Raw genomic sequence first — 25,294 nt, 5'->3', positions numbered from 1 at the left:
CAATGTCTATCTATCTATAAAGTGTATAATTTTATTTACATATAATTTATATTTAAAAATATAATACACTACATTTCATCTTCATTCTTTCCCGACAACCATGCAAAACCGCAAACTTCAAAAATTCCTAATGACGGTCATAATTCCAATGTTTAAATGACCGAATGAATGAGCAACCCAAACCTATATACATTGTATCATGCTTGCAGCGAGGTTTCTTGCTGCAGACGATCGCATGTTGAAAAATGTATGTAAATAGTTGAAGTTTATTTAGTTTAGTTTCATCGTAGCGATACATTATGACGGCCCTCTTCTGTGCAAGGAGGATCTTTTCCATACGAACTAATCTCTTAAAAACTCCACGTCGAAGTGATAGCGGTTTTTACGTTCTGTAAGTTCATTATTTTGAGGTTAAATCAATTTCACTTTTATTACAAAGCTATTTTATAATGTTAATTAAAACAATGTAATTTCTCATCATCTCAAATGTTGATGACAATTTTCATAATTTTTGTAGAAAACGATAAAAATGTTAAATTTTTCATTTTCAACTTAGTAACCATTTTTTGGACATATTTTTTTGTAGTGTATAAGGATATAAATGATCATACCTTCACACAATCATAATAGATTTTTCTTCTATATAATTAATTTTCAAACTAATTAAAGATAGATACTGCTACATATTTCTATTATTATGCTTAGAGGCATTATTGTCAAACATCTTAAATTCTATTTTCAAAGCTTACAAGTTTCTTATAAATTGTTTTTTCATTTTATTTAGCTTACCTGAAATTGGTGAAGATTTACCAGAAAAAAATCCTTTACTGAAAGAAGAAACTTTACTTCCTGAATTCAATAAAGTAACAATTGAAAAATGTATAGCAGCTGTAGGGAAGCAAAGTATTGAATTTGAACAAGGATTGAAGTCCATAGAAAAGGAATGTGCAGGTAAGGATTGCACGAATGATTTCAATTAATTAATTTTTTAGTTAAACATAAAATATAATTTGCTGTCTTATATTTTTTAGAACCAGAAAATATCAACATATTTAGTGATGTGTTGGAGCCAATCGAAAAGTTTGAAATGCCTCTACAAACTACTTGGGGTGTTTCAAAGATTTTATATTTTGGAAATCAATCACTCATGCCAACACAAAACTATCTGCACATTCAAAAAAGGGCATGGTTAGCAATTTGTCAAAAGTATAACAGTAAACCAATTTATCAAGCATGTAAGAAACATAATGAAAAAGGTGACCAGAACTGGACAGAAGAACAAAAGCGTATTTTGACAAAATTTTTACTGGAGGGTAAATTAAATGGACTAGATTTGAAAAGTAAAGATTATTACTTTTTTCAAGAATGCCTTAAAAGAATTAACAGAAGAAGCGACGAGTTCCGACAGAAAGTTCAATATGCAACGAAGCTGGTCAAACAAAAAATCACAGATGCCAACAAAATGAAAGGTTTTCCAGATGAATTTTTAAAACTTGTTGCTGTTGACCCAACACAATATGAAGTTGGGCCCTGGATAATTACACTTAATCCTCAAATTTTCCAAACATTTATGGGTAAATTAGTAAAATGTATGATAATTATACATTATATTGAACAATACTTTTCTTGGTCTTACAGAATATTGTCCAGATTCTGCATCAAGGTGGAATCTCTGGAGGGCAAAAGTTTTAAGGTGCTCAGGTTATGGAGATCATATGTTGGAAACTAGTTCCCTTGTAAGTGGAATAACTAATGACAGACATGAAATGGCAAAATACTTGGGGTTCAAAAGTTTTGCTGACATGAGTATGTCAACTAAAATGGCTGGAAGCTTGGAAACAGTTTACGAATTTCTGGATACTCTCTTACAATCAGGTACGTTTAATAACTTATGTCACAGGAAAGTACATGAATGAATAAAATTAATAAACTGATTATTAAACAGCGTTTCCACGACAAGAAGAAGAAATCAACGAGCTCACAGCCTTTGCCAAAGAACGTGGTTTCGACGGCCACATGGAACAATGGGACGTACCATACTGGATCAGAAAGCAAAAACGATCGTTATACAAGTAAGACCATATCCTTGTATTTAGTATATTTTTCAAAATAAATATAAATTTAATTTAAATACAAATTTTCAGCTACGACGACGAAATCTTAAAAGAATACTTTCCTTTACCAAAAGTTATGGAAGGTTTGTTTAACTTACTAAAGAATTTATTTAATGTGGAGATAGTTGAGCGGCAAAAGGTGGATGTGTGGCATAAGGATGTACGTTTTTTTGACGTTTACGATCTCGACATATCCTCTACTGAGCCTAGAGGTAGTTTTTATTTTGATCCATACGCACGTGGCGAAGAAAAGCTTTCAGTCAATAGGCATTCAGGTTGGGTGCTACTTATCAGAAATAAAAGTGAAATCAGTGGTAATATACCTCTCACGTCGATTGTGTTCAATTTCCAACCGCCTAAGGATGGCAAACCGTCGATGCTCACTTTCAACGCTGTGCAGGCATTGTTTGGAAATGTAAGAAGATTATTTTTTACTTTATAATTAAGAACCATGATTTATTATTTTGTAATTTATTGCAGTTTGGTCATATGCTGCAGCAGATTTTGACAACGACAAAATCGTCAGAAACTGCGGGACTTTCGAATGTCGAATGGGACGCATATGGCACAAGTAAAAATGTATTGGCTCATTGGGCTTATGAACCTGACGTGTTAAAACAAATTAGTTGTCACCGTGAAACGGGTGAATCCCTCGATGATGACACTATACAAAATTTACGTCAATCGCGTACTCATATGTCTGGATATAATTTGTGCAAGGAATTGTACCTTTCTAAATTCGATCTTGATTTGCATGTGATGTGAGTTGATTTTGAAATAAGTAGTTTTTGATATATTTTATAAGTATTACTGATATTCGAAATAAAATCACAGAATGCGGCCATGGGAATGGATCATGAAGAGGTGTTGGAAGAGACATTTTGTTTTCCCCGAAGATAAAAAAGATTCTCATGTATGTTCATGGGATGGGATATTTGTTGACAATATGGGTGCTGCGTATTACAGGTTTGTGTCCTAAATTATAAATTGAGATTAACCAAAGTACATAACTAATATCTAAAATTTCAATTTTAGTGAACTGTGGTCGCGAATGCTTGCCGCGGACGTATACAGTGCTTTTCAAGAAGCACCAGTTGGCGATGAAGAACATCAACGGAAAATTGCCAAGCGTTATAAAGAAACATTTTTATCGTTGGGTGGTAGCGTACATTCGAGCGAAGTTTTCAGACGATTTCGTGGCAGAGATCCAAGCTTAAAAGCTCTTCTGAAAAGCCTCAACCTTAACTAAATTATCATGAAGGGAATTCGTTGAACCTAAATAATCGGAAATTGTGATAGACAGAGAGTAGTATTTTTTGTTGTTGATGGTATGGACATTTTATTGGGATTCGACGGACGGAAGTTAATTTTTTAGTACGAGTAAAACTGTATGATAATATTGATTGTCTTACACGAGAAAATCTGTTGTAAAGGATTGAGATTTTTTTGCGACTAGAAGCTTTGACAATGATACTGTTGTATGCTTCATGTTAAATCACCAATTTAATTTATGTAAGAATACACATTGTAAATATAAAACGTATCGATACTGTAATTATTGTATTTTTTCATTGGTTTACCAAAATTTCTTGAGTAACAATCATTTCCATCACATTAGAAGCAATTTTTTACTTTAATAATCACGAAAATTATATACCTATTTATTATAAACTTCATTAGACGTTAAGATAAATTTGTTTCTTTCATTTAAAAACTTACAAAATTTATTTACAAATTCATAAAATCTACTTCAAGCAAATAATTTCGAGATTAATGATTTTAAATGTTTTTAATGATAAATTTTTACAAAACTTCCAGCTTTTGTTTCCACCATGACGATGAACAAAATCGATAACAGTTTAGTACGCTTTACAATTAATAATTAATAATTTTATGACAATGATTACACCAATTATTGCAACGTTTTTGCGAGCCTTCGCAGAACATGAGAAAAATATGAAAATACTATAAGATTCTGTATTTACAAAATTTCATCACAGATAAAGGTATTAGTGAAGGGTGAAATGCAGTACGAATAATTATTACATATAATAAAAATCTGTCAATCTGTCAATAATCCTAATACAAGTACGTTATTTTCAAGCTAACGCACAAGCAATTATAATGATAAAGAGTATAATAATGATGAGCCAGTAAGGCCATACTCTGTCTTTCCGACTAACTGTTCGGACTTCGCGACTTCCCTCAATCAGACGTTGATCCGTTCTATCCATATGGTCCGCTAGATCATCAATTATTTCTAAAATACAAAAAGCAAATCATCATTAGGTAAAAAGTTAATAAATATGTCAATATAAATATATAATTTTTTAAGAAATCATAGAGGAAGTATTTTACCATTATGATAATCCACTTCTGTATGTATAGTTTGTGCAATCTGCTTTTGCCTCGAAATTATTTTAGAAAGTTGCTCCAAGCCTTCTTCTTGCTCTGAAATTACATTAATACACATTAAAACTTTGCTAGCAAATATAAAAAATATAATTCTAACTTACGCTGAAGCAAATGCTGTTTTTGAGCTTTCAAGTCAGAAACACTAGGTCGATCACCAATGTCAATAAGAGGTTCCTCATTGTCGTCAATACCCCAATTGGTGGTTCCACCATCTGCAAAGGCAGAAGTTGATGGATTGCCGAATAATCTTGATCTTGACTGTGCTAATTCGTTCATTTTTGAATCCATAAGTTTTTGAATTTGAATTTCTCGGCTCATAAGTTGTTCTATTTGTCTATTTCTCCTTTCTGCTTCTTCTGTTGTACTATTAAGGATTTGGATGTAAGGAAAGTATGTGAATATATTAATTTTTTAATTAATTTTATTAATTAAATGTAATGGTTTATCAATAAATCAATAATCAAGGAAATGGTTGTAATTAATTTCTGTCTTTCATGAATATAAGAATATTGCAATTTCAGAATATTGTAATAATATAAATCAATCTATGAAATTCATTTGATGAAACTTGATAAATAATTGACATTGAAGAATGTAAATTATCATGACTCATTTTACTTCTTATGTCATATGTATTCTTTTTCAACCTAATATTGAATTTTAAAGCTGTGAATAACATCACAGATCACATCTAGTTTTACAATTAAAATCTTTAAAAACATACAATTTTAAGGATACATAATTCGCTGTCTAAAAGCTTCATTAACTTTTCCTTTTAGTTTTCTTATTTGACTACTATACTGGTTTAATCTTATACGAATTTGTGCAGAGAGACTGGCATAAGTCTGAGACACTCTTGATTCTTTATTCCTCAGAGTCAGCTGCTCCATAATCTCCCTGAACAAGTTATCGCAGGCCTCATATTCGTTGAGCCTATATGTGAAAGCAAAAAAATACTATCCACAATCAAAGCAAAAAGTAAATAATCTCATTGTGAGTACACTACCATGGATCATTGCCATCAATGTAAACAAGAGTCATCTTCGTTATGCTTCAAAAACTGCTAACTCGATTAAACTGGTAAAATCAATGCTGATATAAATGAATCTTGTCGAGAAAAAAACTTCAGTTAATTGAAATCGACGTACCTTCTTATTAAATGTTATATTTCTTATGTGCTCTTTCGTGTGACTAAAAATTCAACCACGCTGTTGATTCATACACGCCGTTTAGATCTAAAACGTCTTTCTTTTTGTTTCTTTCTTTCGTAGTTAGATGAGAGCAGTGCTGTCAAAGCGCAAACGCTTGCGTTGACGCACTATTTTGTTAGCTCATCACATGTTCTCGAGAGGAAAAGTGAATTATGGAGCACTAAGTTTCATTATGGACTAAATACGTTTTATATTAGAAGCTAAAATAAGTAGTATGCTCCGAAATCACAAGGTTTCACGATTATGATGCCTGATGTGTATATATTTTTTTATACACGTACTTGTACTTATTCATGTGAAGAAATAATCCAAATCAAGAATGATGTCACAAGTGGTTATGACTCGTAAGTTTATGTGGATAAATTTTTGACGATTAGATGGAGCATTTGTGACATTAATCAACGTTAGGTTAAGAGCGATTTTGGCAACTTATCCCCACGCAATTTTATAATTAGCCAGAAAAAATCCATTTGATGTCATCGATGCTCCATCGTTGAGAATAATTGGAATTTGAACTTCGCGGGTTGCGAATTAATGTCCGGGCAATACTGTAAAATAATACTTTTGTAAAATCACTAGTATGAGAATATTGGACACGAAACGGACCTATTCTGAGAGCAGTGAAATCGCTAGCAGCTAGTAAGTTTTATAGTTATTAGCTAGTATTTTTATAAAAAAAGCTAAGATTTCGGTTATCGTTAAATTACTAGTCTCAGAGAAGTAATTTTACAAGATGAATTGTAAATTTACTAGAATTTATAATTTTACTAGTATGAGACTAGTAAAAGTACTACACTCAGAGTTAGACATCAGTTCCAATTTTACTATTAGATACTTATTATACAAATGTATTTTTTTACAGTGTGTGTGTGTGTGTGTGTATGTGCATGCGTGTGTATATACACTCTGCCTGGACAATTGTTCGCGACCCGCGAAGTTTAAAATTCCATTTATTTTCGAGAATGGAACATCGATCATATGAACCGAAATTAAGCTGAGGATTTATTTTGGCAAGTTGTGCCCACACCACTTCACAACTTGCCAGAAAAAGCTCATTTGATGCTATCAATTATCGATCAATCGATGCTCAATCGTCGAAAATAATTTGGATTTTAAATTTCGTAGGTCGCGAAATAATATCTGAGCAGTTTATATTAAAAGTGTAATTAATTTTTGATTAGATATGGTCACAATACTTAATTTAATTAATAATAGGTGGATTCATATTCATGCCTGAGTATGGGCTTATCGACGTTTCAGTACTTTTAGTCAGAGACCCACCGCCATCTAATTTAGAACTATCATTTTTTATCTTTCTTGAGTTATTGATAGAATAGGAATTTTATTGTTCAATGAATGCATTTAAGTAATCTTATATTTTGATATGGATTATAAGAGAATATTTTTTCATTGATTAAGTTAGATATTCATGGATATAATTCTAAATTATAAATGTGATTTTGCAAACTAAAATTTATTGTTCTCATAATCAATTATCATAACGTATATTTATTCATTCAATATGTATTTATTAGTATTGCAAACGGGTAAGTGTTCATTTGAAAATCCGCTAATTAGCATAGAATATTAATATTATTTCAATTTTGGATTTCAATTAGTTACGTTTTTAAAACTTTCAGGAAGGATTAAATAACAAAGAAACGACGGGTTTAATCAATAAATTAATTTAATTGTCATAACTAAGCTTATATACATGCATGCCGACAGTAAGTTACAATTCGGTCTTAACATCACATACGTACTCGCATTTTTTTTTCAAAACTCAACATTGAAATTGACTTTTCAAGTCGACGTTCTGCAATTAAAACAATTGACATTGATAGCAGCGCAGTAGTGTAATAAATTTGTAATATGAAAGCGGCAGTAATCAACGCCATTGTTCAAGCGTAATTACAAATCGACGTATAGGGATAGAGCGATACAAATTAACCGAAAAGTCAGCATCAACGTCGAGCCAATCTCACATGGTTGCCACATATAATTACAACAATCGATAATACACACCCTTCTCTCACACGCATTTAGCACATCTCGCTTGCACAAAAAATGTATTCTAAATACAAATACAATTATATTTCGTATGTCCGGACAATAATATAAATAAATCAGACGGAATTATTAAAAATATAGGTCAAACAATATTAACGCTGAGCTCTTACCATTCGTCTATGTTAAGTTATCATGAGATCACTATTTGCGTACATGTGTATGTGTGAGTCTGTGTGCGTGCGTGTGTGTTATTTATTGTATATGCGCGCACTTGCGCTTTGCACTTGTCATTTTCGCTGTGGTTGCGAACACCATTACTCTTTTCTTCTCTCTTCAATCATTATAATATAGAAATGTAGGACCACACGTTTAACGTATATGGAGGATTGTATTATTTGTTTAAAAATCATTGACGGTAAGTATTTGGTTTTAGTAGTTGGTAAGCTTTTATTCTAAAATAATAAAAATGAAAGTAATCACATTTAAGAAATAATGATAATTTGAAAATTATTTTAAAAGATAATTAATTAAGAACAAATTTGAAATATTTTGAATCGATATTTGAAAGCCCTATATCTACGTTGGAAAATAACTAATAATATTTCCACGCGGAATCCTTCAAGTATACTTAGTTACACATGCAACAGGCATTTGGCAGTTCATGTTGATGGTGGGCGTATGTGTGCACATGGTTTATACGCTATTGTGCGCAAATTTCGCTCGTTTCGATTTCACGCGTTGCAGCTCATTTTTATGATTTGCTGAGCTTTGATATTACTTTTACACGTTTATTTTTATTATGTTTTCTCAAATTTTATTTGATGGCACATGATCTGCTGATTGATCTGATCTAATCTGGTTTGTTAGCATACGCTTGGTTTGTTAAAGAGTAACTTTTTTTATTTTTCTTCTATTAATTAACCGCTTTTTTTAATTATCAGCTATTTTATTTCAACGAAATAAAAATTTACTAAAATCCTCTCAGTGGAAAGTAAATTATTCAATTTTATCTCGCGTAAAACATCACAATATGTTTTACAATAAAATATTCGTGTTATGCAACACATTAAAACTACTCCTGGCTTCCTTATCATGATATTTATGATATTTTTATATAATTGTAAAAATTACAACTATTGCTTATTACACCTATAATAAAAATATTACTACAATATCAGAAATTTAACAAGTGTATAAATTTGATCAACTGTGAACGAATTCGCGAAAAATTGTAAAAAAAAATTGTAGTTATAATTTACTGTTAACATAACAATGATGCACCGAAAATATTTTGATAGGGGAATTCTGGGCAAAACGGATTGGTGAGGGACAATTGATATAAAAGCAACCTAATTTTAACATATTTCAATATGTCATAATTTATTTATATATTATGGCATTTGTATTACATAACACAATAGTTAACTTGGAAAAGAAAACAATAACAGTTATTTAAATAAATGTACAGAAACGTGATCCTTTTTGCTCGGACTAAAATATGGTCGGGCAAAATGAATTACAATAAATAAATCATTTCTAACAGCTTTTGTAAGCTCTATAATTACATAAGCTAACATGAACAATATATAATTAATATTAACTAAAAAAACTTATATATAAGAATTACAATTATCACAATAGAAATGTTCGACGCCGTCTTCGTGTACTCAATTAGAACATTGATAAAATTGGATCTACTTTTGGGGGATCCATCCTTGTATTTCTTGTTGCAAAATGAACAATAACACTTTTTTATCTCTTTTAACTCTCTTTTTCAGAGCATCAAATTCAACTTCACTTTTATACTTATTTTTTATTTGCTTTCGCTGTTTTGATGGTATTGGTCTGATCTTAGATGAAACTAATATTTCAAAATGAATATTAACAGGCAAGTCAACATGAGAATCTAATTTATTTACAACAAAATCTGTTGATTTTTCTTTTTAATCTAAAGTACGATTCGTGAGATTAGTAAGAGCATACTATTCATCATTGAAGACATTAGTATCATATTACCAAATTCTTGGCTTAAGAAAACCTTTTATAGTACCTTGAACGGTTACTCCTCGCACATAAGCTCCATTAAATAGTTTGAACATATCATTCTAGATGATCGTCATTCCAAGATGGTTTTTTGAAATTTATCTATACTTCTTCTTCAAAGAACTTTTTGATAGGTCCCTACGCGGAAACATCTAATGGTTGATCTTATTTCTTGTATGTAGCGCAAAGGATAATAAAGTTATATGATTTTCGTTTAGACGAACATTTATAGCAAAAAACTTAAGCTATTCAAAAAAAGATTGGTCCGTTCACCCAACCGCTACCACTGACGTAACCTCTAGAGCCAGCAGGAACATCATCTAATAAACGATTTTGCATTCTCTTTCGTGCAAGGATGATGTGGTGGTAAAATCTACTTGCTTTATTCTCTTTACTGTTAACATTTCAGGTGTTTTATTACTAGTTGAACGGTTTCCTCTTTTATTCTTGTTATAAATCATTGTACCATCGATAGATTTTTCTTTAATTATCACCCATAGTAAAAATTAAAAATTTTCAACTTGTGATCAATTAAAACCCCTAGCTAGAGCAAGAGATTTTGGATTGCAGAGAGTAATTTCAGAGTTCCGTTTTTTAAAACTAATACACCAATCATCATCAGCAATTTCATTTTTGAATGGACGCTTAACTTTGCATGCCTCCGTATAATTATATGCAAGTTTTTGAAATTTAATTCAGGTCACATCGGAAAAATAACAAATCCATTTCTTTATGTATTTATAAAGTTCTTCGTCTTGCTCTTCGTTGAAAACTATTTTAAATTACCCTTTTTTTTACGAACACTATCTATCAAAATATGTCGTGCCAAGTGGTGAACGGTATCCTCCAACCAACTAGCATGAACTGTTTTTCGTTTATACGTGTAAATCATTCTGTAAACAAAATTAATCCTTGAAATATACATACAATAATAAAAGAAGCCGAATTTTTCAAGTTGGGCAAAACGGATCATCTTTTTTCCCATGATTCGTTTTGCTCGGAAGTAAAAGTTTCACTTTAACTCACTTCATTAATAAAATAATCAATGAATATCCAAATTCAATGAGGATTCTAATAATACAATGGAAATTGAAATATAAAAATTGTTTCCGCGTTCATTCACTAGTCATAATCTAAAAATAGAACGACATACATGCCTGTTAAAATCAAAAGATTATGCTTGGAAATATGTATATCGACAATCACTTCTCACAGTACACTCAGAGAAATAAATTAAGTATGGCATATAGTAGGTACCATTACATTACAATACTGTAAGCAACGCCCAGCGCGCTATCTATATAATTATCGGACTGATTCGTTTTACGCACGAGATGCTCTTTGCCTGGATTTACCTTAATAAGAAACACGAAAATTGATAGTGTATAGTAGTTATAACAACATAAAAGTTTCAAGTTATGATTTATAAAGATTTGACAAAAAATTTTATCAAACAAATCAATAAAATTACCAAAGATCAATCGCATTTTCATAACTATAAATTTTCTACTTAATTTTTATTTTACATGATTTTGAACTACAGTTAAAATTATTGAGATATCTTTGTATTGTACAAGCTTATTTGGAAATAATAATACAAAAGTAAAAATGACTAATGTTTACAACTAAAATGGAAGCAGAAGTAAATTTCGGCGATCGCCTTAAGTTCAAAAACAGTAACATTTTAAATTCTGAAATGTTGATTATTTACTCAATACAAAGGAGTTTTCTGTTTAAAATTTTTATTCTACAAACATCTTTACAATTCTATCTGTACCCAATTTGTTGCATTTCAAAGTTCAAAATCTCATTATTTTTAGTTTCCATGTTAAGGCATATTTCAACGCTTGTTCTAAAAAAAATGTTTCTTACTTAATAATCAATTCATTAATGATTAATTTTTTAATTATTCCATATCATACTTACATATATTTATTTACTCATGCTCAATCGTGCTTCGTTTTAATATATCTATATATAATAATTAATTGTATTTTCATCGGCTAGTTATGTTTATTTCATTTATTGTGTCGCTATCTTACAAAAAATCATTTTCATACGTTCGTGCTGAAATATATGTAGAATTTGTTCATATTCTTTTTTTTTTAATAAATGGCAAAATTTATGATTTCCAAAGGAGTTATATCAAAGGGGCAGTGACGCATACGTGAACTTTATTATTTACAAGTGCAACTTTTATTGAAAAAAATTATTATTTCTAATTAACACGGTTTTAAAATTTCACGTTGAATAACCAAATTAAAACTACCCCTTATGTGGTTTTTTATTGTGACTTTTATGACATTTTTATTCAATTGTAAAAATTACGACAATAATTGCGATTATAATTACTCATTAGCATGTAATCAAAATAATTCATTATGCTTTGTACCGGTGCAAATAAGCAAATATTGCTTCGACACATGGTAAATGTTTCTAATACGGCGAAAAAATCGCCAATTAATCAATGAGATTCACATATTCGTTATCATACGATTATAATTTTACAAACATCGTCCAGCGCATTTCTTCTTTTCTCATTTGTGATTAACAATATTAATGTTCAACATTAATTCCAACTGAATGAATAGCTTCAACATACATTAACCTTTCATTACCAAATACTTAATTTAATTTTTCACAATATATTTAGAATAAGTTATGTGTTATATGAACCTTTACAATGATATGCGTAACGCAATATTTAAAAGTATGCTTTAATCATAGAATATAATGTTTAATATATTTGAATAATGGATATCTTATCAGACAAATAGAAAAATATGTTAGTTTGTTCTGCTATTTTCAGAAAATAAAAAAGTGCTTATTATCTTTCAAAAATTGAAAAAAAACATTGATTATGAATTAAGACACAATCTTTTGATTTCTTTTTATTAAATACAGTGAAATGGCAACCATGATATATGATTATCTAAGTGTTTTCTTCTATATAAAATTTAATTCAAATTATTTTTTATTATTATAGACTATTAAATTGCTTGACATTTATGTTTATCGATCTCAATCTCCATTGAATTCTAATGGAATCTTTACGTTATGAAAAACAATTTCGAATTGTAGATGCCTCTATTCGCTTCTTTTCCTGATATTGCATATATAGTAAGTAGTTATTGTTTCCTTAATTGAGATCAAATTTTTCTACTCAGTAAATTTTTTGATCGACCAATCAAATTTTCATCGAGTTTACTTGGATTAAAAATCGAATCCGCAAGTCATATTTTATTAGTTTATTAAAATAACTAAGCTCGATCAAACAATTTTAATAATAAATCTTTTAATTTACAAAACAATATATTTTTATAATTTCCAGCTCGCACTTGCAAAAAATGTTCCTTAAAATCTTAGAATGAAGGAAGTTAAACATTTGACTTTTGCCAGTCTCATTTACCTAGTGTTATTTTTCTAACGCTTAATCAACCATATTCTCAACAGCAATCAAACTTGAAAATTGAACTCACCACAACAACCAACTTCAAGTAACAAAGTACATACTTATATTAAAAAATAACAGAATTGCAACACATGAACGTCTAAAGCTGCACGATAACCGTGCCGCTGGCAAGTATAACGATTCACGATAACCGTTCAATGGTGGCGGCAGCACCATGGCGCCCTCTAGAAAAAACGCAGGCGTATGCAGCACCATTGCGTACCAGAAGAAAAGCCAAACAATCGGCATGACCCCATCCAAGAACAACGAGTCGTTGTTCACCAGATACCCATGCGGCTCTAAATGATCTGACATTCCTTCGTGGACGTTGCTGTTCCTGCCGGTGTCGACGATGATGCCGACGACGACGGCTGTCTCTCTGTTGTCGTCTGCCGACGAGTGCTTGCATTACGAGATCCTCACAGCCTGGCAGCGCCGCCACGCTGTACTAACTGACATCGTCCTCGGCCGCTAATTCCTCCAGCGGCGAGTCCGTTTGCGTGGCGGCGTCCCGTCCTCACGTAATCAATACACCACCTGGTGTCATTTCCCATGGAACTGGAGGTGTTGTTGCCAGTGAAAGATTCGAACAATGAGCCAGGGAACAACGGTCCATTGAATAACGCTCGAGACCTAAAAACGTTACGTTTATTTTTAAATTGTTCAGGTGACCAAAAGAACTTTCAGTGATTATGAAGTTCAATTTCTTGTTAGTAAGTATTTTGAAAGTTTTAAAAAAATTATCGTATTCTGAATAATCTAAAAGTTGGATAGAATTTTGAATTATGAGTAGAAGATATGCCGATTTAGTGAGACCTATGATCTATTGGATTCTTTCCAGTGATCCATCAAAACGGCTGACTACACATACGACTACTATAAGTTAAAGTAACTACATTGACTTTTTATAAATCGCACAATTTAAAAGATGTAAGCAGAGAACCCTCAGTTTTGTCAGATTGGAAATTTTGATAAGTTTTTTTTTAGTCTTCTAAGTTTCATATGGAAGAGTAAAAAAATATTTTTCATTCATTGACTCTACTGAATAGTAGGTCTTAGATGCGGAACAACAATTTTGTAGTAGATCAAGACTATGTTTAGTCGATCAACAGTTATTTTTTAATTTCTTGTCTAATTAAAATGTACACTGCTCGTAAACATCACGCAATTGAAAATGAATGAAATAATCGTCAAGTTTGACGTGTATCGGTTTTCAACTAATCGATTTGCAATAGTAGCCCTTTGGAAAATAATCACAAACTGATGAATTAATTTCCGGGATCTATCGTCTGCGTTCAGTAAATATTTGTTGTCCTCGTATTAATCATCTGTAATTTGCCTAACGTTGGTGATTGTAAAACGTTCAGGCCACCTTCAATTAATGTTGCCTGAGTTAAAATTAAATTATGTTTTTGGCTTTACCTGACAAGTCCAACCCACCAATACTGCAAACGTCGAAACCAGCAGTGCTCGTTGCGCAGCAATGCTGCTTCGGCCCCATCGGCTTTGGTCTGCACAATAACTATAACATAAAGTGTAAAGTTATATGGAATGGATATAAAATATATTTTGTTAATTTTCAATTGTAGCGAAATGCTGTATTTTATGTTTCCAATTATTTACGATAACCTAATTGCATTTTTGTTATATTGCTTATTATTTTTATGTAACGTAGTAAATATAATCAATAAAGTTCAATCAGTTCTGATAGTTATTAACTAATACATTTATAAGACATAATTAATTTTAGGTTGAAACCCACGTAAAAAATCTTACTTGCATTACAATACAATGAAAAAATGAAAATCCACTGAGTACTCTGTAATAACATTCTTCTTATTTTTTATTCTCTCCTTATCACGAGAAAATCCTATACATGAAATCATGAGAGTTTATCAGAGCTTCATGAGAAAAATAGAGAGAAACAGAAAAGTCAGAATAACCTATTATTCCCATTATTTGGTCTCGAGTCTCGTTTCGCTTTAAATTTCCAACAATGACTCGCTAATATCTCTATCTCTGGGACCTTTTCCTGGGTAAACAAGGACGGCTCGCGTAATCAAAGATTTACGGGCTAACGATGCGCTTTTCAGAAAATTCATGAGGTGTAAAGTCGCGGTTGCAAGACGCGAAAAAGTCTATCTCTTCCACACTAAATAGGGAAAACGCCGTTATTTCGTCTTTTTTTTTACTCTGTAGTCTTACTTGCGTGGCGTCGCGTTCTGTAGAGTGTCGTTTAGTTTTATAGGCATTTGATACCTTTTCGAGGGCTTTTAAAGAGATACTGATGTTGATTTTTTTATGATGTTAGAAGTGGCCTGAGAAAAAATATAAATTGATTTATCGAGCTATCAACGACAAAAACCGACCCAAATGTTCCATGTGGTCACCCAATCATAATTCTACTCGATAAAATAACGTTTGCCGAACAAGCATAAAAATGTAACAAAACAATTAACTTTTTTAAAAATACGGAAGTGCTTCTTTTCAATTCTACGCGACAAATGTCTCAACGAGTTTTATATCTCAGACGACCGACTTTTCACGGTTACCCTCCCCCTTTTCGTATTCTTTTTCCTCCATTGAGGAAAAAGAACTCTAGTCTTGGCGTGTCGAACTTTAATCCTCCACCTACTCGAACACTCGAACGCTCACTTGGATTTTCCGTCTCGAGCCTCTCTCGTTTTGTTCTTTTTCCCCGTCAATGGCTTGTTAATTCTTTTTTTTTTTCTCGCAAGGTCTTTGCGTACTCTTTTTCTTTCATCTCGTAAATCTCGGTTATTTTTTCATTGACAACAATTTTTAAATCCCGTATATATGTAATTTTTCGTTATTGTTTCTTATCAAGTGAGGTTTTTCCTAAATTATTTTTTTCAGTAAGATTAGTAGCGTTGCTCCGTTGGATATCGTAACAGAGCAGGGTAAAAAAGCGAGTTGAGAACGACGTTGAAAAAAATTTCATTACCGAACAACTGTAACAGCGTTTACCCTCTGCGAAGAGTAGTTTTTTCTCCGTTTTTCCCCTTCATCGTTTCCTATCCCTTACTCGTTCCCTTCGTATCAATTGTTTTATTTTTTGCCATCGAGATGCTAATTGCCGCGTTGTAAATTGCACCTAGCTTTTTTCTTGTGAAGAAAATCGTTTCTCATTGTATGTAAGCTTAAAGTAACGATAAAACTGAAGTTATTTGAATTTAATTATATCAAGAAAGAGCAAAAAAGTTTATGAACCTTGTTTCATTCTTGTAAAAATATTTTTCAACGTAGAAAATATTTCTTGATTACATAATTGCAAAAACAAAATTTTTATCTACTACAAATTTTCTCAGAAAATGCAGCATTGATGAATTACTTTAATAGTAAATGCGATAGGAACCAAAAGTTCTTTCTATAACTAGAAACATGTTTCCTTTGACGTGCTTCGTTGATAATAAGCAATGAAAATTGAGCTTACCCTAGTGTAAATAATCTCGCGGGAGATTCTACGAAAGTGATTGTTGAGGAGCCAGTAGAGGAAGGGATTCCAAAAGCTGTTGGATAGCGAGAGCCAAGTAGCAATGAAGTCAAGGAAGGCCGGCGGTTTGCTTCCTGTGCAAGCGGCAACCACTTCCTGAATCGTCCAAGGTGTGACCATCACGATAAAGCCAAGGCTCATCGCGGCCATTGTCCTCGAGGCAGCGGTCGACAGTTGGCGCTCGTGCAACATTAACTGCAACATTTCATCAAGTTGACAAAAGCACGCACATGCACGCTCCGTTGATTGTTAACGTACGTCCGAATTTTGGCACCTTCACGGCAGTCCGTGCTCGCGTATGAAAAGACGCAGCAACTGAGTGCTTGATTAATTGGAGATTCGCTCGAGTTGAGCGGTGAATCAAGCGTTTACCCGAAACACAATCGTAGTTTCGTACATAAATAAAATTGAAGGAGCATCCGACGCAAATTAAAACCAAAGCAATATGCAACGCTTTCAGGTAGTATGGTCACTTCACTCTCTCTCTCTCTCTCTCTCACTCTCAAATGCAGATTACACGGGAAGAATGGCAGAAAGACTACTTTTGAAGAGTGCAGCATCCTCAAAAAAAAAAAAAAAGAAGGCAAAAGAACAGAGACCTTCCCCGTATATATAATCCTTTTACCGTCAAACTTAGCATCTGCGTTAACCATGCCTCTTTTACAGCCACTAAGGGCTTACACTACTTCTTTTACTTTTTCGTCTTTTTTAGCTGACGCTGGTGGTAGAGTAAAACTCTTTCATCCTTGTAAAGCGAAGCTTTGTTTAGCGAAGATAGGGAAAAAAGGGAAAGCCACTGAAGCCACTGATGAAAGTCCGTAAAGGATTTAACATCGTTTTAGAGCTAATAGAGTCGCATCCGCGTTACGCGTTTCATCGTGAAGATTATGTATCTCAAGAGGGATTTAGGAGAGTATTACACTTGCCAGCTTTGCTGATTTTGTTCGGTTAATTGAACGTATTTTATATTGTTGGAATTCCCATGCTTGTCGTGTGTTACTTGTTTTAATTAGAACGTGGCTTAGGTAATGTTGATTGAGCGTCTCGTTAAAAAGACATGTTTTTAACCCTTTGAAAAATAATTAAAAGGAAAGATATTTTGTTAAAATCATAAATCAATCAATTTATGCGACAGGTTTGAATGATTTTTACGTAAGAAAAACGTTTCATCTAGCTTTTTACCAGCACTATAGATGCCGACATAGCTTTTCAAGCTATAAACTCCTTTTTACAGAATATTTAGCTGAGCGCTGTTGGGATTAATCTTAACATGAAAAGTGCACTCGTCGATTCTATTTTTTTTTCATTTCGTTACGTTGATATACTATCTGTATTCGGGGGTTTTTCAATAAAATTAAAAGGTTTTCTAGATATTTCTAGATTAGGTTAAAAACATTCATTATAATTACAATTTTAGTTGTTCACGTGTTGTAGCTTTCAAAATTAAATATAGTTTTATGTACAAAATACATAATAATAAGTTTGTTTAGTAGTTTTAAAAAATACCTGCCTTGATATTGAACACTTTTCAATTTGATATGTTTATAATAGAGTAAAAATAGCTTAAATATTTTTAATTAAAATTACTCCAAATTCATTATGGAGCTGTAATATCAAGTTATCTTTAATTAAACCAGTGTAAGCAACAAACATGTTGCCAAAGTGAACATTCATGAAATTTTTTATTACTCTTAAAATAAAAAATATTCTTAGCTGTACATCTAAGTTGCTTTTCGTTTCGTGACTGTCGAGATTGTGTAATTCTTGAATGCAAAAAAAAGTTTTACTTACTCACAAAATACGAAATGAAGGAAGTATCAAGAAGAAAGAAAAGAAATAAACAAGTCGTAGAGTTCATGAAGTCGGCATCTTCGATGTGCAAATATTAAACTCGCTCTCATTTTTTTTATTCATTTTGAGCTCGGGAATATATGTCAATGTTATCCCTCGGTTTTCTATCGATCACAGAGAAATTCATCCTCGATGATTTTTTTGCTCTCTCTCTCTATCTCTCTTTCTCCCTCCCTCCCTCCCTCTCTCCCTTAGTTTCTCATCTTTCAATTTGCGAGAGAGTGCACCTCTAATTAATTTCGCGAGGACTTGACTCCTCGAGAGGAATGAATGTGTCATTATGAATATTGTTAGGTACAGGCGTTTGTTAGAGCTGTTTTTTTACTTTTATTTGCTTTCCGACTTTTGCTTTTCGTTATATGTGATCATGAATACGTCGAGTGCATGTAATTTCTGCACGATAAAATTTGTTGATATGAGAATACTTGCTTGAGCTCATTTTTATATTGTTCGTATTTGTAGAAATACAATTTTTTTTAATCCAATGTTCGGACAAAAAGACTTCAATATAAAGTTAAAACTTTCTGAATAATCAGCCTTATAGGTTTACTCGCACTTGAATGACGTCTCCGAGCCAATTACCCTAAAAGAAAGTTGTTATCGAGAATGGATGAAAGTCGCGAGATGCTTGAAAGAAATCGCAAAATGTCGCGTTCTTTTGTAACCATCTGCAGCTTTGTGCTTGGATTTTTTTTCTTCATAAAAAAGTTTGACATTTTGATAGGTAACTTACTGGTTTCTCTTTCCTCGACTACTTGTTGATCTCGTTATGATCTTAATAATGAGTTTCTTGTGATTTGCATTAGTCGATTGCGGAAAGCAGTTGTAATGTGATTATGATTGAGGCAAATAAATGAAATATTAATCAGAATCAATTTAATGAGTTCTATAGTTTATTAATTATTTTCAGACATAGTGCAGTTGATATTGCGGGAGATACATACTTTATAAATTAGTGCACAAGAATGTTGAAAAAGATTATTATACATTAGCACTTTCTTATTACTATCGTAATTAGAATAAAACAATTTTTTCGAATAAAAGTATATGCAATGTTGACAATTACTTCCGTTGTAGAACTTTTCTTAATTTAATGCGTAAACGGTATGATGGAAACATTGTGGTTGACTTTGATTTTATTTTTTCTAAAAGTCTGCTTGAAAAAGTAATAAATCCAGAAACAGATACTTTTGAATAAAGTATGTACAATTTCCATGAGAGTAAGAAGTGAACCACCAACGAATAACCCAAAAATTCCTCCAAATTGAACTAAAATAACAAACATTATAAAACAACAACAATAAGATTCAAATTGATAATGTCAAGATGTTACCCAGCATATCGAAATCATCCACCACAATTATTCTTTTGTATCGAATTCCAGTCCTACTGTCAAAGTGTATGTCCAAAGACAGTGTATCATTTTTAGCAATATGATCAATCATGAAATAATTGTACTTATTATTTGCACAGCTGACTGGACAGTTCCAATTTGTTCCCGGGACATCAGAATGCTGATACATAAATTTCTTGATATTACCTAGAATCCAAATAATAAAATTGGCACGTGCAAGAAACAAAAGCCTCTAACTTAGGCATGCCGCGTATCCGTTCCCCGGAATTTTGACCCGCTGAATCAAAATCGAAAATCAAAATTGCTCTATCACCCTCCAGATTCGTCTATTTATCACCGTGTTTAAAAAATTAGATTTGTTAGATTTCTGTTGTTTTGAATCTAGAATTTTTCACGATTTGAAAAAATTGGAGAATGGTGAAGCAAATCTGTCAACGGATTTGTATTTAGCCAATTAAAACAACAAAAAATACGCTTGTCGGTATATTATCTATTTTGATATTTTAGTTAGAAAATTTTTATATCAGCAGATACCTACCAATGAATTCTGTAATACATTTCAAATCTTTTAATTCCCATTCACGTGCATCGCCCGAACGTTCTACAATTTGTTTCAATTAAAAGTTGCTATCGATGGAAACAAAACACGAATTGCATGCTTACTGTCAAAAAATGCTGTTGGTGTACAATTGCAATGAATTTGAATATATTTCAGAAATTGGCGATCTCTGCAATTACTCATTCTGTAAGTCCCATTTGTATATTTACATGGTGCATTCGGAAGATCTTCTAATTTTAAAACATCGGGTTCCGCATAAATTGAAATAAATCTTAGGGGAATTTCATAGTGACGACCAAAACTAATGATATCACCTTTCGTTGGGATCTCATACGAATCTTCTATCATTAAATCTGCTCGTATATTGTCTAATACTCAAATAAATGCATTATTTTTTATTGTCTAATATCTGTATGAATTATAAAATACTTTATATAATAAAAATACTTTACCAAACATAGGTGATTTAAGAGTGACTGTCAATCCGCTCTTAGATTCAGAAAAGTGAACTTTTTTGGGCTCTGAGTGAGTTATTGAGCTATTTTCTGCAGTTTTCGAATTGAACGAATAGCAAAATCCGTAATACGTTTTTTCAAGATCAAATATGTCGCAGCAATTTTCTTTCTTGTAACCGAAAGTGCAGTTGTATAAAATTTCGTTGCATTTTGGTGTCATCAAAATCATCGCTTGTGTCAAATTTACTTTGACATAAAAAAAATTATTTGATGTTTTACTTGAAAACTAGATGAATAAACACGTTAAGGATGATAATGAATTTTATCTACTTTTAAAAGTTTGTCGTGTTTGAAGTGTTGTTTGATAAGCTTTCAATTTATAAAAACAGTCTCATAGACGAAATATTTTTTGAATACTTATCTTTATAATGTATTAGTAAAATAGTGTTTTTTACAATTTGAGTTGATTTCATCATAAATCAAATATGGAAAAAAAATAAATAGAAGATATAACCGATATGAGTCATGTGGTCCTCTACGTGTTAATTACATTCCATCTTACCACTCATCTCTTCCAGTTCTAAATTTGTGAAATTGAATTCAAAAAGATCAAATTTTGCTATGTTTATATCAGATATGTGATAAAGTATTTCTTTAACAATGTTCTTGAACTTTTCAGTATTATGTGGTAATAGTTCCTCTACAGTTGCATTTATGTATTTGTCGCTGGCTTTATTAATTGGGCAAATTGTGATGCTCGGAAATGGAACTGTTGACAGATTGGCTTGAAGCTCGTCAATGACAACATTAATCTTTCTATTCTTGAATTAAAAAGAAACTAATTATATAAAAAAAATTATGTGAAATTTACGTTACCGATAATTACTTGATAATTGCCGTATAGTAAGTAAATAATATAGGTCGCCGAAACGAATCCTCCTAAGAAAACTATTAACCATACTATATGATCGATTAGTGATAGTTGATTATCTAAGCAGTATTTTATTCCATGAAAAGACGAGTTTTGACAAAAATATTTCCAAATATCTTTCGGTTTTGTTACTTTTTCCTCCAAATTATTTTTATTCTTTTTGTTAAAAAAATCTGTCAAGACCAATTTTTTCATTTTTTGATCTGCATAGAATAAATGAGTTTTACAGCAGCAATATTTTTATCGGACAGACATGTCAGAAGAGTAGCAAACTATGCAGAAACGATGGTTAGTAGTAGTGGTGTGGCAGATGCTTGTCTATATAATTATGATTGCCAACTGCGACATAAAATTTTGAAATTTATCACAAAATCTAAGGTTTGTTGAAATTAAATCATTACAAAATAACTGTCTTGATAGCTTGTAATTGCTCGAAAATTGCAAAGTGAATAAATTGCTTTGTAAACCCACTTGTGTAAGTCGCTTGTACTGAATACGTATATGCAATAGAATCTAGTCGAACTGTAACTACTGTGTAAGTACATTTGAGTAAAGAAGACAATGCTACTTTAAAAATTTTAGTTTATAAAATCGATGAATCCAAAAAAAAATGATTTTTAAGAATGCATGTACAAACTCCATGAGAGCAAGTAAAGATCCACCAACGAATAATGCGAAGATACCGCCAAATTGAACTATTAAAACATGTATTTTAATTAATTTATTTGTCGATAACTAACTTGAAATAGAAGTCTTAATTTTTACCTATCATATCTAGGTTTGACACAATGATTATTCTTTTGTATCGAATTCCGGCCTTTCTGTCAAAGTATATATCTAAGGAAAGGGTATTTTTTGTATCTGGTCGATCAATCATGGAAATAACGTATTTGTTATATTCGCAATCTTCTGCACATTTACAATCTATGTCCTTGAACTGTGCATATTTTGTCCGATATTTCGGCATATTTCCTATAACGGGAATATTAATAATTGAAAGAGATCGTTTCGTTCAAGAGTAATTGATAAAAGTGTTATAATTACTAATAATCCACGAAATACATTCGACATCTTTTATCTTACATTTATTTGACTCGTCTAGACAATCATTAAAAAGTAAATAATTTTGATTCGTGTTTGGTACATTTGTACTTGGATAATAAAATATTGTTTTCTTACGGTCAAAAAAACGAGTTAGTATGCACCCACATCGTTTTATAAAATGTTTCCTAAAACAATCATCTTGACAATTGATCAATCTATATGTTCCATTGTTATACTTGCATGGTGGATTAGAAATATTTTCTAATTGTAATACGTTATGTGCAGAATGAAGAGATGAAAATTTGACGGATATTTCATACTGATTATCAAGATTTACATAAAGTCCAGAACGCGGCCATGTGAATGGATCTTGTATAATTAGTGGAATTTGTCTTTTTACTGTAAATTAATTTTATCACTTTTTAATCTGTTTGCCCGACATATGATCGTAAAGTCGTGCTTCAAAATTACTTCATAATAATCTTTACTGAAAAATTGAATATATTGTTTGTGATGGTTAATTTACAAGTTAATTTACCAAACAAAGGTGATTTCATAGTAATTTGTAATCCACTTTTCGGTCCCGTTGAAGATGCCCTTTTAGGTTGTGAATTCGACACATTTATTGACGTTTGTGAATTGAATGAAAAACAATATCCAAAATTAGTTGTTTGAATGTGAAGATGATCGCAACAATTTATCTTCTCTAAATCCCATATACAGTGAAAAAAAATATCTTTGCAATTTGGCAAAAATTTAAGTAAACTTCCATTTAAATTTAAGTCGGCTGTAAATTTAAGACTCGTTATACAAATAAAAATCTAACGAAGCTTTTTCACTTACCCGTTATTTGTCCCAAATCCAAATTTTCAAAAATGTAGTCAAGGTTGTTATAATATTCAATTGATGAATTAAACATTTTTGGAACAATTTGTTTAATAACACTTTTTTCCTTCTCAGTGCTGTTCAAAAAGTGTACTTCAACAATTCTATCAATGTCTTCAATAGTTGGTTGAATTGGAGGACAAATTGTAACGCTTGGAAATGGAACTTCATAAGAATGAGTTTGGAGCTTGTCAATTATTATATCTGTTTTCCTAGCCTTGGTAAAAATTAATTATTACTGCTGTACAATAAGTTTTCATCGTGTAATAAAAATTTACTTGAAATTTCCCATATAATATGTAAATAATGTATATTGCAGTAGCGAATCCAAGCAAACTAATAACTTTCCAAAACATCCGCTCGAACCGTGAAAAATTATCGTCTAACCAATATCTTACTCCATGAAAAGATGTATTATTGAAAAAGTATTTCCAAATTTCTGTTGGTTTGGTAACTTTTTTATCGACATTAGACGAAGCATTTACTGAACCGATTTGTTCTAATCGTAACCTTTTCATTTTCTTAGATTTTAGATTATTCTTTCCTAAATCCAACATGTAATCATATCTATTGCCTAATAAATATATTTAATAATTTAGAAAATCTTTAAAAACGTTCGTACTGAAACTTTACTACATATACTGAAATTTATGTTCTGATATCTAGATTATTTCTTTGTTGTTGTTGATCTAGTGATTGTTTTTCGGAACGACTAATACATAAAATTAAAAAAAAACTATATTTTCGATATTCAAAAACAAAGAAAAAGCTTTATGCAGGAATTATGCTCGTTCAATGATCGCGTTTCTGAAAATACATGAAGATTTTCAAGTAATGTAAAAATTGATTTCACTAAAATCAACTTTCTTTCTAATTCGCAACTTTGCAAAATCATCACAGGCTCATTGTTTGAATTCTTCAAATAATTATTGTGTATAACGCAAAGTGAGCATTTCGACTACATTCTGTGAAATAACAAGTGACTATAGTTTGAAAAAATTGCCATGTAAATAATAATAAATTTTTATGTGACTTGCAATTTGGACGGCGATCTATCAATTTTAACTACTAAATATTACTATTGAAATTCTTATTATATATATAAATTTCTCTCAGCGATGACTAGAAATTATACACTTGTGTACTTATGAATAACATCGTGTTTAAAGAAAGTAAAATTGATAATGTTCCATTGCCAAATAAGTCATTTACTGGTATTTACTTTTGGTAAGGAGTCAACCTTGTGGAAACAACAGGACTGATTATCGCGAAGCGTGTGTAAAAAGTTTTTCATTCGTTCAACAATTTCCGCGAGGTGGGTGCGATCGGCTGCCTTGGAAATTGACCACGGCTCGTTAACTTGCGAGCGAACGGCAAAGTGGGTTAAGTGCGCGCGGGCAAGACTCGCTTGAATGGAAAACGAAAGAAAAACTCGCCGACAGCGCTCGAAGACAGAA

At 31.6% G+C, this 25,294-nt stretch overlaps 3 protein-coding genes across 6 annotated transcripts in view; 1 reads left to right on the top strand and 2 right to left on the bottom strand.

Moving 5' to 3' along the window:
- Window positions 1-219: 219 nt before the first annotated feature.
- LOC131667832 (uncharacterized) lies at window positions 220-3,789 on the top strand. The gene is made up of 9 exons (XM_058941546.1): window positions 220-391; window positions 785-951; window positions 1,032-1,574; window positions 1,639-1,875; window positions 1,946-2,072; window positions 2,145-2,529; window positions 2,595-2,875; window positions 2,949-3,080; window positions 3,150-3,789. The coding sequence occupies exons 1-9, from the start codon at window positions 300-302 to the stop codon at window positions 3,361-3,363; spliced, it is 2,178 nt and encodes a 725-aa protein (XP_058797529.1). The 5' UTR covers window positions 220-299; the 3' UTR covers window positions 3,364-3,789.
- A 99-nt stretch (window positions 3,790-3,888) lies between these two features.
- LOC131667833 (syntaxin-8-like) lies at window positions 3,889-6,140 on the bottom strand. The gene is made up of 6 exons (XM_058941547.1): window positions 5,678-6,140; window positions 5,536-5,606; window positions 5,268-5,462; window positions 4,631-4,893; window positions 4,473-4,565; window positions 3,889-4,374 (listed from the first exon to the last, which is right to left on the bottom strand). The coding sequence occupies exons 2-6, from the start codon at window positions 5,568-5,570 to the stop codon at window positions 4,214-4,216; spliced, it is 747 nt and encodes a 248-aa protein (XP_058797530.1). The 5' UTR covers window positions 5,571-5,606; window positions 5,678-6,140; the 3' UTR covers window positions 3,889-4,213.
- Window positions 6,141-9,150: 3,010 nt separating this feature from the next.
- LOC131667831 (trace amine-associated receptor 9) overlaps window positions 9,151-25,294 on the bottom strand; it is a 104,790-nt gene continuing 88,646 nt past the window's right edge. For all 4 annotated transcript variants that reach the window (XM_058941542.1, XM_058941545.1, XM_058941544.1 and 1 more), the window contains exons 8-10: window positions 16,699-16,953; window positions 14,667-14,766; window positions 9,151-13,877 (exon numbers count right to left, since the gene is read on the bottom strand). In XM_058941542.1, coding sequence (XP_058797525.1) covers window positions 13,762-13,877; window positions 14,667-14,766; window positions 16,699-16,953 — 471 coding nt within the window. In that variant the 3' untranslated portion in view covers window positions 9,151-13,761. The remainder of the gene's footprint in view (window positions 13,878-14,666; window positions 14,767-16,698; window positions 16,954-25,294) is intronic.

The sequence above is a fragment of the Phymastichus coffea genome, unplaced genomic scaffold (genome assembly GCF_024137745.1).
Source record: "Phymastichus coffea isolate CEN01 unplaced genomic scaffold, Cenicafe_Pcof_1.1 PCOF00071, whole genome shotgun sequence".
Taxonomy (NCBI): domain Eukaryota; kingdom Metazoa; phylum Arthropoda; class Insecta; order Hymenoptera; family Eulophidae; genus Phymastichus; species Phymastichus coffea.
Note: the sequence above shows the minus strand (reverse complement) of the source record. Positions and strands in the feature narration are given on the sequence as shown.

Bases quoted from the DNA above. Each gene is read 5' to 3' on its own strand.
- LOC131667832 (XM_058941546.1), top strand. From the start codon at position 300: ATGACGGCCCTCTTCTGTGCAAGGAGGATCTTTTCCATACGAACTAAT. The intron at 1,575-1,638 runs GTAAATTAGTAA...TTGGTCTTACAG, and splicing joins AATTTTCCAAACATTTATGG to AATATTGTCCAGATTCTGCA. The intron at 2,530-2,594 runs GTAAGAAGATTA...AATTTATTGCAG, and splicing joins TGCAGGCATTGTTTGGAAAT to TTTGGTCATATGCTGCAGCA.
- LOC131667833 (XM_058941547.1), bottom strand. From the start codon at position 5,570: ATGACTCTTGTTTACATTGATGGCAATGATCCATG. The intron at 5,463-5,535 runs GTAGTGTACTCA...TTTCACATATAG, and splicing joins ATTGATGGCAATGATCCATG to GCTCAACGAATATGAGGCCT. The intron at 4,894-5,267 runs GTATCCTTAAAA...AATCCTTAATAG, and splicing joins GCTTTTAGACAGCGAATTAT to TACAACAGAAGAAGCAGAAA.